A 13,935-nucleotide genomic window follows, 5' to 3' on the forward strand; every position below is an offset into this window, starting at 1 on the left:
TAATATTGCAAGTTGGATCCTCTGATTATTTTAAGTTCATATTACGTTTTGAATTCTGGTCGGTGGATGAGTTTTGGACTTTCAAGTTGTCATTACACTTCATACCATTAGGGGCCGATGACCTAGATGTTAAGTCTCTTTAATCAACAAGTATCATCATCGCGTTGTCCGGCTCCATGGCTAAATGGTTAGCATGCTGGTCTTGGGTCACCTGGGTCCCGGGTTCGATTCCCGGCAGGGTTGGAATTTTAACCATAATTAGTTAATTCCCCTGGCACGGGGACCGCAACTGGTGGAGAAGCCTCGTTTGCCGACCCATCGCTTAAGATGGAACGACGTGGGTTATGTATGTAACGGTGCGCACGTCGCCTACTGGCATCAGATGAAAAGACCTGCACCAGGCCTCTCCGGAGGCCACACGCCATTATTATTGTAATCATTGCATTTGCTTGATCTCTTACAAGGCGTCTTCCAGTGCTGCAATTGAGTTAACTCAATATTGCGCTCTCATGGCTACTGGTGAATAAGCAATGTTTACTTGAAACATGCTTGTAAGGTGCTGTGATCTGTTGGCTGCACTTTCAACTTCTTACTTTCTTTGTGCGTGCACATACTAGCTGAAATATCCATTCTTGGTATGGATTTACCGTATTTCTCCAAATCCGAGGCAACAGTTTTTTCTCAGAATCACTTGTGAAAATTCAAGGGTCATCTTACTTTCACGACCTAACATTGCCAGCTATTATGATAACCATGGTGCTTCCCTTCACCCCCTGCCACCCACACACATGCATAAAACTCTACCCTCAACGTCCGCATCTTTTTTAGGCCTATAGAATAAATCGTTAGCGAGAGCAACCAGTTGTACAGTGCCTCGATGTACTGTCACGGGGTTTTGGGATATAGTGAAGAGACCGTGAGATTCTACTTGACGAGAGACAAAAAGTCCCTGTATTAGCCTCTGCAAAAATGTTTCTCAAATCCGCAGAATGACATCAAAACATGCGAGCCTTCGAATTCTTAGAACGGCCACGGCTACTCAGTGGCAGAGTTATAATGTGTCTACTGTACCTGACACTTAGAAAAATGAACAGTTTTAGAGACAGCAGGAATATTTTCATGATGGATCGTTGTATTACAAAGGCACGTGGAACGGGTATTGCTGGTAAACTTTCAACGGATTCTCGTTGGTATTATGATGCCAGTTTTAAGTTAATGGTTATTAAACACGCAGAAATGAAGAATAATTGTGCAGCTGCAAGAAAATACGGCAAAACTAAAGCCATTGTTTTACGTTAGCATTAACACAATGATAGTTAAAAAATTCGTAGGCCCTAATGTACAAAAAATGCATTCGGTGGCTCGCAACAAGGACGCTTTAAAGACGTTGACGATTAAATATTGAGGTATGTGCTTGAAAAAGTCAAGGGTGGAATATCCGTACCACGGCTCAATTAACTCGTTGACCTTCAACGTCCACGTCATTTGTACACAACGCTAGCCGCTGAAGTCTGCCGAAGCTGGCAAGCGATATGTGCTTGTAGTGTCAGCCGATTGTACCTGACGCTTAGTAAAAATAACAATTTTATGGACAGCAATTTTGCTAAAGCCAATGTTCAGCGTTGGCTTGAAGACAGAGATAGTCTAAAAATAGAGATAGTGTGATTTCACAAAGCACTTTTTAAGCCTGATTTATTTTTTTTCAAGGAAAAAGTGGGGATTTTCTTGTATTCAGGATTGTCTTGGATTTGTAGAAATACGGTATAAGCAAGGATTGAAGTGGGTGTGTTACGCTGGCCGTCACAAGTATTGACGTCCGAAACGGGGGAGGAGCTTACCGTCAGCTGTTTCCAATATGGCGGCGAGATAGTGACGGGATGTAAACACGACAGTGATCGGGTGTGCGTCTGTAGGATTTATTAAGTGTTCAAAATGTCTTTGGTGTCGTATGCGCAACTGTTGAGAGTTGTCGGAGATTTCATGCGTCCATTACTGGAAGGGGAAGAAATATTCAAGCGTAATTACTTGATATGTGTAGGTAAAAAGTTTGAAACAGAAGATGAAACTGGTTGTGTTTACAATCATCCCACATCGATTCAAAACCGCACAAAGTTAATGTTGTCTTGAACAAGGGGGTGAAAATGTGAAGTGCAACTGTATATGTAAAGCGGGTTTGTCAGAGAAATGTTACCGCTGACACGCTAATTCACCTTAACAGTTAAGCTACTGTAATTTTCCACTATTAGAGGTTATGCAGTAATTTCTTAGCCAGGTGACGGGGGAGTTACCTGTTTTGTAAACTGTAGTCTTGGGGAAGAAAGAAAATAATAATTCTACTAAGTAAATGTTGTAAAGCAAATAAATCCTAGGCTTTATACAGGCTTGTGTTGGAACAGCCCACATAAACTTAAATGTTCTTCCATTTTTATCATCAGCACAAAAGTTAGAACTTAGAACCGACAATAATAAGTATAAAAAAATTATAACTACCTACAGAATATGCAGAGCAAAGTTGGAAAATTATAATTTAAGAGTACTATAACCTCTACAGTCACAGCTGTTTGGGGTTGAAGAATACTTGGTTTGTCCAATTCTACCAAATAATTAGGTTATGGCTTCTAATTTATGATGACCGGGCGAGTTGGCCGTGCGGTTAGGAGCGTGCAGCTGTGAGCTCGCATCCGGGAGATAGTGGGTTCGAACCCCACTGTCGGCAGCCCTGAAGATGGTTTTCCATGGTATCCCATTTTCTCACCAGGCAAATGGTGGGGCTGTACCTTAATTATGGCCACGGCCGCTTCCTTCCCATTCCTAGACCTTTCCCATCACATCGTCGCCATAACACCTCTCTGTGTCGGTGTAACGTAAAACAAATAGCAAAAAAAGCTAATTTATGACGGCAAAATACTACATATTTTCTTTCATTGATAGAAGTATTATATAGGCAATTTAAATTCAGTGCTTAATTACTATCAGTTAAAGATATTACTCACATGTAAATAGTTAATTTACTGTCTGCTGTTACACATATGAAGAAGTTTACAAAGAGCGGATTACATTCTATGTGCGGCACAGAAGTATTAGGCTACAAGTTTATCAGTATTTTTGATGTAGCTAAATCTTTGTGAATACAAATTAGAGATAATAACTATCAATGAGTACAATAAACAGTACCGGTACCTACGCTGTGGAAAGAAGTCGTCTTCACGAGAATGCAGACTGCGCACTGTCATGTATCGCGCAACGCATTTTCCATTTGACAGCGCGGAAACCCGTCTTTCTCTCTGAACTTTTTGTACAGGAAAGTAGTGACCAGATTTCGCATCCGTTTTATACGATTTGCAACCTTATACAGAGCAGTACCTCCGCAAATTTGACAATTTTCTTTCTGTTTCCATCACGACGTCAATGCTTCGCCATGTAAATATACCTCACCTGTCACTATGTTGCAGCTTCAACATTCTACCGCGTGGCTGCACCATCCAACTTTTCTGACGTCAATAGAGGGTGTATCAGAATTATATCAATATGGAGGACCGCGCAAGAGATTCAATTTTTACCTGCAATAGTGGAATTCATGCTAACTTTGGGGATAATTCCAAACCATTGACAATATTTGAACATTTTGTTAGTAATGAAAAATTATCCAAAGTAAAAAAAAACCTGCTACGCAACACTGGAAAGTATATGCTCAATTAAGGGGTTAACAGATTTTTTTCGGTATAATTCTGATACATCCTGTATGTATGTTGTACAACACGCCCTTGTAGACAATATTTACAACCTTCTCATCGGGAAAACAAATATATAGATTATACATTCTCGACACTCGAGAGCACGCCACGTTAAGCTGGCTGTTCTTGAAGCACTGGCATTCTAGGTAATGCAGCAAGATGAAATGTGAATCATGAATCCATTAGATATGAATCCTAAACCTGAACAGTATTCAAAAGAAAGAAACACGGAATATACATATACGATTATGGTGCTGAGAACAGCTGAATAAATAATCTACAGCCCACAGCAATTCTCAAATGTGGATTAGCACTGTCAACAACACAACTGTAGCCTCATTCTTCATCCGGCCTCTTAACCCCTTGATTACCAATTTGATTTGCTGCACCATAACACTGAATACTTATTTAAAATGGAGGCTGCAATATAGAATGCCCCATGCGACAAAAACATGACATAAATCATACAATTGACTACATAAATAATTGAAATCTTGTGAACATGTTTAAAAATGTTTAGACATACCTTTTCAGTAGTTGACATTGGTGTGGTAACTCTTGAAACAAGAAGGAAGGTGTAAAGGAACTTCACAATTCTCACATTCCCAGGTTGTTTCGCTGCGTTTTCCTTGTGAAGTACAAACTTTGCAGGTCTTAGCTGGATGAAGCTTCTTTGCTGTGGGAAGAATATGTCTTGGGAAGTGTGCCCATGTTTTTGCCTGCAGTCTAGCTGAACAATCGCCATTCGAAACCCTTCCTCTTCCTTTGTAATTGGGCTAAGTTACAGACTGAAGAATCTGATCCGCCAAGTCCAAGCGAAACTCTGTGAACTTCTGTGCTTTTTTGTTTAATATCTTGGAATGGATGACACACATGTTTAGTAGAGTGATATCAGACATGTAGAAGAAAATCTTTTTGTAGCCTTTCATAAATTTCCTCATAACCAGAAAGCAGGCAAGTAGTTGATCCTGCCTGTCCACCCCTCCCATTCCCTTATTGTATTAAAGGACCATTTTCGGCTTACCGAGCTCGATAGCTGCAATCACTTAAGTGCTGGCAGTGTCCAGTATTCGGGAGATAGTTGGTTCGAACCCCACTGTCGGCAGCCGTGAAGATGGTTTTCCATGGTTTCCAATTTTCACACCAGGCAAATGCTGGGGCTGTACCTTAATTAAGGCCACAGACGCTTCCTTCCCACTCCTAGCCCTTTCCTGTCCCATCGTCGCCGTAAAGCCTCTCTGTGTCGGTGCGACGTGAAGCAACTTCAAAAAAAAAAAAAAATCCATTTTCATCTTCTTGACAGTTTCTCCTTCTGTGACTTGATCCTTGCTATTTTCTCTGTTCCTCTTTCTTTTTCCTGTGTCCACAATTTCAACACTTGCATGCTTTGAAGATAACATGTCCTGGCGGTTATGCCATTTTATAGCTAGCAAACCGTGATTTGACCTTCAGTCTGCTTCACCTTGCTTCAGTTGTTTCTTCACTAAATCCTTGGGCATCATCTTCCTGTTTTTTCTTACAGTTCCTACGGCATTTGTGTTAATATGACGAAGTTCCACAAACAGCTTAGGTGACGAATACCAATTATCTAAGAACAGAGTATATCCCTTGTCCAAGATAGGCTCTGCCAACTCCAGGACTACACTTTCACTTGCTGTCATCCCACTTCCCACAACTAAATCATTGCCAGTGTAAATTTTACACAGTAACCTGAATTTGATTCGCATAATTTATAAAACTTTATCCCAAATCTAGCACGCTTGGAAGGATTAAACTGAACATATGATAAACGTCCTCTGAATTTCACGAGAGTCTCATCAATTGCTACATTTTCCTGTGGCTCATGAATGGACTGGAATCGGCTATTCAAGTATTCCACAACAGTTCTAACTTTTCTTAGTTTATCACTAGTATCTCCTAGAGTATTGTCTCGAAAGTGAAGAAAACTGGAAATGAGTATGAAGCGTACAAACGGCATTGTTTTGCTAAATAAAGGAGTTTCAATAATACTCCTCCTCTTTTACATGGGACTTTTTTACTTGTGACATAATAATACATAGCGCGAAATAAGCCTTCAGTTCATCATTGCATGTGTCGAACCACTTATAAAGTTTTTTTTTCTTAATCTGGGTTTTCTAGGCACTGTTTAGCGTAGCTGTTCGTTTGTGTTGTAATCATAGTCCTGAATTCGTCAGTCAGAACACCCGCTAGAACGTCTAGCACTGAAGGTTTCTCACCCAAATTATGAGTAATTACAGCACTGAGAAATGATACATTACTCATCATCATCAGTTTTCCACTCCAGTTGCCCGGGTGTGGTTTACGAGCACTCTCCACTTCTGTCTGTCCATGTAGCACTCTTCTCTCAAGACGACATCCCAGCTGATTCCTCTTGTTCCTATGTCCTCTTTCACTTGGTCCAGCCACCTCTTCCTAGGTCTTCCTACCTGTCGTTTTCCGGCCACGAATGTGTGTAGCCATTGTTTTGCTGTCCTTCCATCGTCCATTCGTTTGACATGGCCAAACCATTTCAAACGGGCCCTTGTCACTTTTTCATTCAGGGATGGGTACACACCAGCTTGCTCCCTTATTCTTTCATTCCTTACCCTGTCCCTTTTTGTCTTCTGTACCATAGTTCGTAGGAACTTCATTTCTGCGGCTTGTAGTTTGCTGTCCACTTGTTGGGTTGTTGTGCAGGTTTCTAGGCCATGTGTTGTTATGGGGGTGAAGTATGATTGGAATAGAATCTGCTTTGATCTTAAGGGAACTTGTTCGTTCCAGAGGAGGTTCCGAACTTGATGGTAAAACTGAGCTGATTTTTGAATGATACATTATTAAATTTACAAATATCTGGTATATTATCTTCATCCTTCCAATTCCAGTCACTTTCAACTGATCGTGTTCCAGCATCAACATTGCGTCTTTGCGATGTGGATGGCTGAGCTACATCTAACACTTTGCCGAAGTCTGCATGACTTTCAGACGAAGATTCATTACTTTCGTAAACAATAAATTCCTCTTCATCGCCTTCAGATTCACATGACACTTCACTCTCACCATAATTACTTATATCAAGCTGAAACAAATGTTTATTGCTGCACGTGGCCATCTTGGCATGGAACTACTGTACTGGAAGACATCCCATTGTATTTTCAAAGATTTCAGCGATTTAAATGCTCAGATGTGGATATTCTTTCAGTAGGATTTATTTGGTGACTGTTCAACATTCACACCAGTTCCATTGAGCAACGACTTCACATCTTCTAACAACAGTGATGTTTCTGTAGTCCATGTGACGAACGTATCTCCTACGTAGGTAGGTAGGAATAATTCCAAGTAGCTCTGATAGTGAATGCGAACAGACAGATGTTTCTTCAGATTCGTAGTTCGAACAGTGATTGGGTGGAAGGCACGGGTGACGCAGATAATCCGCCTAATACTGGAGGGCATTATGTATTTAACCTGCGTGTGCATAATTTTGTTAAAATTTGTCATTCTCAAAAACTGCTATCAAGAATTACATAAAACTTAAGTTTTTTGTTCAAAATTAAGTGAATATTCTCACAAAGGCATCATACCCATGATAAAAATACACTATATAAGCAGTGGCGGTTCGTGACATTTTACTCTGGCAGGGCTGTGCCGTCATCTCCTCCCCCCTCCAACGGCCCAGTTTTCACTGTCCAGCACCACGATAATTGTAGATGAAATATAATAATAATAATAATAATAATAATAATCCGATGACACTGGCTAAATACAGAATGTATCTTCTTCCGAGGCAGAACGATCACGTAGCGAAAATCAGATAATATCGCGAAGCGGAAAAAAGTAGAAACATAAAGCATCGCAAATCCGGAAGCATTACAATCTACATATCCTTAAAACATCGACAATAAACATATACTTATGTTCACAAAACCACTAAATTCATGACTCGATATACTTTTCAGGTTGAGGTTAAAAAAAAAAACATAGGCTAATATATTACAACACATGTAGGGAAGTGAAGTGAAGTGTGAAGACATCTAAGCGAACACCACTAACAAGAAAACTCTACAACTGTATCCGAAAAACAATTCTAGTAGATTACGAAATGTCAGTCAATTGTTATTATAAGTATACAGTTCGTACTTTGATGATGATGACGGGATGAAGATACACATGGAAATAATACAAGAAAGTAGGTAACGATACCTTAGCTGACTTGCTTGTATACAAAATCCATTCTCCTCTCCTTCTGCTCTGCGAAGTGGTTGATGACCCGTTCGTTGAAGTAAGGAACTGCCAGCAGCTGTTTCTCAATGGAGCACATTGCAAGCGCATTAAGTCTGTCTTCCTCCATGGTATTCCTAGTGAATGACTTAATCCTTTTCAGCGTAGAGAAGCACCTTTCATTTTCTGACGTTGTCATGGGAATTGTACAAATAATTCGTAATAACTTAATTGACTCGGGAAGAAGTACTTCCAGGTTATCACAAATGCATGTCAGAAGAGTTAGGGCACCTGAAGCGTTAGCAAAATCACTTCTGCCGTATAAAACTGAGAGTTCATGCCTTAGTTCAATTTGGTTAATAGGAAATAATCTAGTAGCAATTTCAAATTCAGTTTGCGGGAACAGTATCCTATACCTCGGAAATAAACTAGGCTGGAAAAGTTTGGCAACAGACAGATGGTCACTGAACAAAAAACGGTCCTCTATCTCGGATAAAATAACATCGCACACCTCTCTCGCTGCAATCTTTCTATTATCTTCAAACCGTGTGCGTTTCTGATTTGAGCCTGCTGGGTTTCCATTGGTGGTGTCTGTGCCATTAAGCCAGTGATGGTCGTAATCGAGAGAGTTTCTGACTCGTTGCACCGATAACTTGAAATCAGATATACTTTTTTGAGCTTTTATACTATCAATTTCGCGGTGCTGAAGCTCGTTGAATAGAAAGTCACAGTGAGGCATAACTTTAGAGAATAGCTCTAGCCAGAATAGAAAATCGGGATCCTTCAGTAGATTCCTTAGGCCTACAGCTTTTCTCACTGTCGAATAGTCATTATTGTCATCGGCGATCTTCTCGAGACACTCCGATATTTCATTTCTGTACATAAAAACCGTACTTACACATCGTGCCTTGAAGTTCCACCTTGTGGCGGCATTTTTTGGGATGCGCCTTTTTACCACTTCGTCCAAAACAGCAGTTCGTTTCGCAGATTTTGAAAAAAATGATGAAAACCCTTCTAAATTACTAAAAAAGATCCTGACCTGCTTATTCTGAGTAGCACATCGCTCAACAATTAAATTTAATTGATGTGCGTAGCAGTGCACAAAATGAGCGTTTTTGTAAACGACCTTGACCCTTGCTTGAACGCCAGTCTGCCTTCCACTCATTACTGAATGGCCGTCGTACGTCTGCGCAATGACTTTGTCCGGAGTTTGGTCCAGCTTAAGTTTTTCCAACTCCTGGAATACTGCAGAGGTAATGCCTTCAGCTGAGTGATTATCAGGCGACACAAAACTAATGAATCTTTCATTTATTTTGCTACCCAGCTCGTACCGTACAACAAAAACGAGTTGAGATAAGGTGGAACAATCGGTGGTTTCATCAACTTGAATTGCCACAAAATTTGTTTGAGAGATTTCTTCCGAAATCATTTGATGACACACGGCATAGATTGAATTCAGAAGCTCGTTCTGTATGGTATTAGATAACCCAACAAATACTCTGTTATTTGCTCTTTCGATATGTTCTTTCAGTGTGCTGTCTAGCTCTGACATTAAATTGACTAAACCTCGAAAAATGCCTGGGTTATCAGACGTTTATGTCTCATTGTGGCCCCTGAGCGCTAGTTCAAACTTCCCACAGAACTTAATAGCATCAATTAATTTACTAAGAATGTATCGATTCTTTGAAACCTTTTCATTTGATTGTTTAATTTTAAGTCTGTATGCACTGTCTAATTGGCATCGAATATCTACTCTACCAAGCATAGCAAATTCAATACCAGCGTTTATATGTTTCTCGCTCATTTTATGCTTTTTCACTTTTTCACCTAGGTGTTTTATGTCTGATATCCCGACTGATGTCCATGGAGCGTCAACGACATTCATTGCTAAACAAGAGTAACAGAAGAACGCATTCCTTATCTCACATCCGCACAGCCAATCAGCCTGCTTATAAAGTGACGGACTGAATTTCCTAGTATATGCATTTTTGTTCTTGTAACCCTTCTGTTCTTGTGCAATATTTAAATTCGGTCGAGGAGGCCCTAATTTCTTTAATTCTATCCTATGTTCAAAACTTATATTTCCGTCACTACTTAAAATACTATTTACAGAATTCATCTTCCTTGTCTTCCTAAATTAAGACTGTAACATTTAGTTTTCAAATGGGCAGGTAAGTACTAAACACACGAATGAAGATATTAAAACGACACTTAAAACTGAAGGTAGAATTTACAATGTTATTTAAACTATTATGGTACCGTAGTTTTATCTACTGGACACTTGCACAGCAACACTACACTACAATGGCTTTAAACACACACACATTAGCCGGCTAACAGCTACTGCAATCACGGCTACTCCTGTTTCACTGATCACAAACGACAATGACATTCACGAGAACAAATAAACAATGCACGCCAGAATTCCTTTCGGCTTCCTCAAATCTCAAAGCAATGTGACCAACGTACAAATAGTGCCGTCACCTTATGATTAGATTTTAAATCTTTATTTTAGCTTATTTTTAGAACTGAATTGTTTAAATAGCCAGTCTAATGGAATCCATTGTTTTGTAAACAGTTTTAGAATTAACCACTAACAACAGTTAACGTAAGACGTGTGAAAAAAGGCCTAGGTACATTGTAAAGTGGTTGGCGACGTTGCTACGGGCTCTGCCGGACAGACCAAGTATTAAATGCTCTAAGCATACACCCCGCCTGCACTCTTCCTTCCCCTGACAAGCCCATATCGTCTTCCAAGGCTCCTCCCGCACCCCTCACCCTTGTCAAACTCAAGGAGCTTACTGAGGGCTCTCCTGCCAGCACCCGACCGCCTAATGTCTAAAGAGAAAACATTGTGCTGGACTAAAGAGAAAACATCGTGCTAGCTGAACAGATGCCATGTCTTTGAAAATAAAAAAGCGAAACGTTTACAGCCAAAACAATAAAGTTTATAGGATCAAATGTACCACCTGTAAAAAAACCTACATCGGGCAAACCGGGAGAAACTTCATTATCAGATACCACGAGCACACTAACGCAATAAAATACAACAAGTTTTCGGCCAACACATGCAAGATTATAACCATAATTTCACCAATATTGAACAAGACATGGACATCCTCGTATTAGCAAACAAGGGCCCTTTACTGAACATAATGGAAAATTACTACATACACCTAGACCAATACTTTAATGCCAGTCACAATCTCAATGAAATCTCAGAGAAACCCAACATACTCTTCGATCTATTTATCACTTTCCTCAGAAACAATAATGCAGCCAACCTAAACTCAATCCTAAATTTAATCAAAGGTACTTTTCCAAGACAATTACACTTTCTCCCGCACCCTTCAGCCCCACCTTAAGCCCTCTTCCTAAGCCATATTTCATTTCAATACAAGAACTTACTGATTTCCATGATTATAATTTTTACAACACCCCATTTATACTTTATACTTTATTCTTTGTTAAAAACCTCTTAGTATGTATATTCCTTGTATTATTAACTATTACCATAACATCTCATTTCACTTGTTATTCTTTAAAATAATATTGTCTTAGGATTTCGCCACAAATGATCTTTGCTCCAATACGGCTGATGATGACCCCTAGATGGGTCGAAACTAGTACCGTATAATTTTGTAATTTTGTGAATATATTGTATTGAAAAGGTGGAAACATTTACGTTATTATTATTATTACTTATATATTACCTCAATTTGTGTCAGTAGATTTTTCTGGCACGTAAAAGAATTCCTGCAGCACTAAATTCCGGCACCTCAGCGTCCCCGAAAACCGTAAAATTAATTAGTCGGACGTAAAGCCAATGGCATTATTATTTTATTATTGTTATTATTACTACTACTACTACTACTACTTCTACCTAATTTCTCCTGGTTTGTTTCACATATGGTGCTTTGCAGGATCAAGAATTAATTTTGTATACTTCAGAGTTGAGATGATGATGATAATTTTTATTATTATTATTATTATTATTATTATTATTATTATTGTTGTTGTTGTTGTTGTTGTTGTTGTTGTTGTTGTTATCATTATTAATGACCTATGAATTAAATAGTATGTTTGAGTTGGTATTTCTAGTCTTATAAGCTATACTTTTGCCTTGTCTTTTGAAAACATGAGTGATTTGGTAAATATTACTACTACTAAATGTGAAGGAAGCGTACTTCTGAAGTTAGATGGCTGTGAAGTCATACTTTTCTTCTGAATTTATGGACTTGGTATAAAACGAGGATTCACATTATTGAATATGAATTGAGAGATAATATTATAAGTATATATTTTATATCTATCTACCTATCTATCTATATATATATATATATGGAAGAAAGGAAATAAAAATGTATGGAATAGGTAGATGTATTTGGATGATATGATTTTGGAATTAACATATCATTTCTACAGATTAAAAGCTATGTTTCTTTGATTGAAATTTGAATTAATTTTCCTTTGATTGAATTTGCAATACTAGAGTATTTTTAGTATTACTATTTCTTGTATTATTCATGTATTCAAATTGGAACGAAGAAAAGATGAATATGTTGAATAGTGAAAGATCCTTTTTGGGAATTATTATTATTAAATAAGTGCCCATCACAACTTCTTAATGTGTTTATCCTATTATATGTTGTTATTCATGTTCCTGTCTTTTATTTTTTAAATTCGTGACTTGGTGTGCAAATTAAGATACTTTATGCAGGAAAAGGCAGACGCCAGTCCGGAAGACAAGGAGAGGTTTGAATCGCAGAAAAAGAGGGCCCTCTCTGTATTCCGCCGTCAGCTGAGTGTGCCTCTGATGGACAAGGAGAGAACGCTTGTTGAATATAAGGAGTGGCTGCCGTCCATCAAAGAGGAGGAGGACAAGAACGTGGAATTGAACTACAAGAAGGCACTCGACAAACTCAACAAGATCATGCCCTTTGAGTTACAGCTGGTAAGTGTAAGTGATATACAGGATGTTGCTACTTAGCAGATCAGGAAATGTAGAAAGAAAACGCACAAAAACATTACATGCAACCGCAATTGAGGAGCTTAGAATAGCAGAGGCTATGAACTAAAGTTTGCTTTTTTGTGGTTTTTCATGCAACGTACAGTATGAATATAGCATGTCGTTCAGCCTTGCGCGCTGCAGTGCAAGCTCGAGAATAGCAAAGGCGTTTGAGCCAGCCAGCCTGCTGGCCGGCTGCTGTTCTGAGATAGCTACTGTGTATTTAACAGCACAGGGCAATAAATCTCTTAACGGAGGGTGTTGTTTGTTTTCAGCCCTTCACCCGTCGTAAATTCCTTGAGCCTATTAATGGTTATTGGCTATTTTAGGTTTAATCTTTCTTGTATGGTGGTATCTGTTTGAATGTTCATCTCTTCGTTTAGTCTTTTGCTTCGAAAGCTAGTTATAACACCAAGTTTTCAGAGGGAAGAGTTTTTGTTTTCTCCAAAAACCACAAAATGGGGATTTGGTATTAAACTTGCCTACTACGGACAACCTTACGAAGAAAATGTGCGAAAAGCGCGTGGAAAGAGTTATGTTGATCTTTGCAAACTTTCTCTGATTAAGTACACTAAACCTGTACTTACTTCACCACTTCACTCGCTTCTTCCTTACATTTCCACAACTCAACATGCATACTTCAATAATATACGGTATTTGCTGATCGAGAAATCTGGCTCACACAAAAGGGGAAGAGGGAGCAGTGTACGATGACATACTCTTGGTTTCTCACAGTGCAGCCCCTCCTAGTAGAGCAGCACTTCTAAACTTGATACTTTTGTGTATTTGTTTATTTATATATTTATCCATTTTCATTTTATTAATTATTCATATTAGTTAATTTATTTATATCGTATGTTTTTCCATTTTCCAAGAAAATAGTTTTCTTCATCATCATCATCCTAAACCATCTCCAGTTTCCCGGGTGTGGTATATGAGCCTCCTCCATCTCATCCTGTCCTTGTACCATTCTTCCTC

The 13,935-nt window shown here is 38.9% G+C and overlaps 1 protein-coding gene across 3 annotated transcripts in view; it reads left to right on the forward strand.

Annotated features, from left to right (window-relative positions):
• Positions 1–13,935, forward strand: part of LOC136885906 (squamous cell carcinoma antigen recognized by T-cells 3) — a 115,643-nt gene that overhangs the window by 11,571 nt on the left and 90,137 nt on the right. For all 3 annotated transcript variants that reach the window (XM_067158594.2, XM_067158595.2, XM_067158596.2), the window contains exon 5: positions 12,670–12,903. In XM_067158594.2, coding sequence (XP_067014695.2) covers positions 12,670–12,903 — 234 coding nt within the window. The remainder of the gene's footprint in view (positions 1–12,669; positions 12,904–13,935) is intronic.

Source organism: Anabrus simplex, chromosome X (genome assembly GCF_040414725.1).
Source record: "Anabrus simplex isolate iqAnaSimp1 chromosome X, ASM4041472v1, whole genome shotgun sequence".
NCBI classification, from domain to species: domain Eukaryota; kingdom Metazoa; phylum Arthropoda; class Insecta; order Orthoptera; family Tettigoniidae; genus Anabrus; species Anabrus simplex.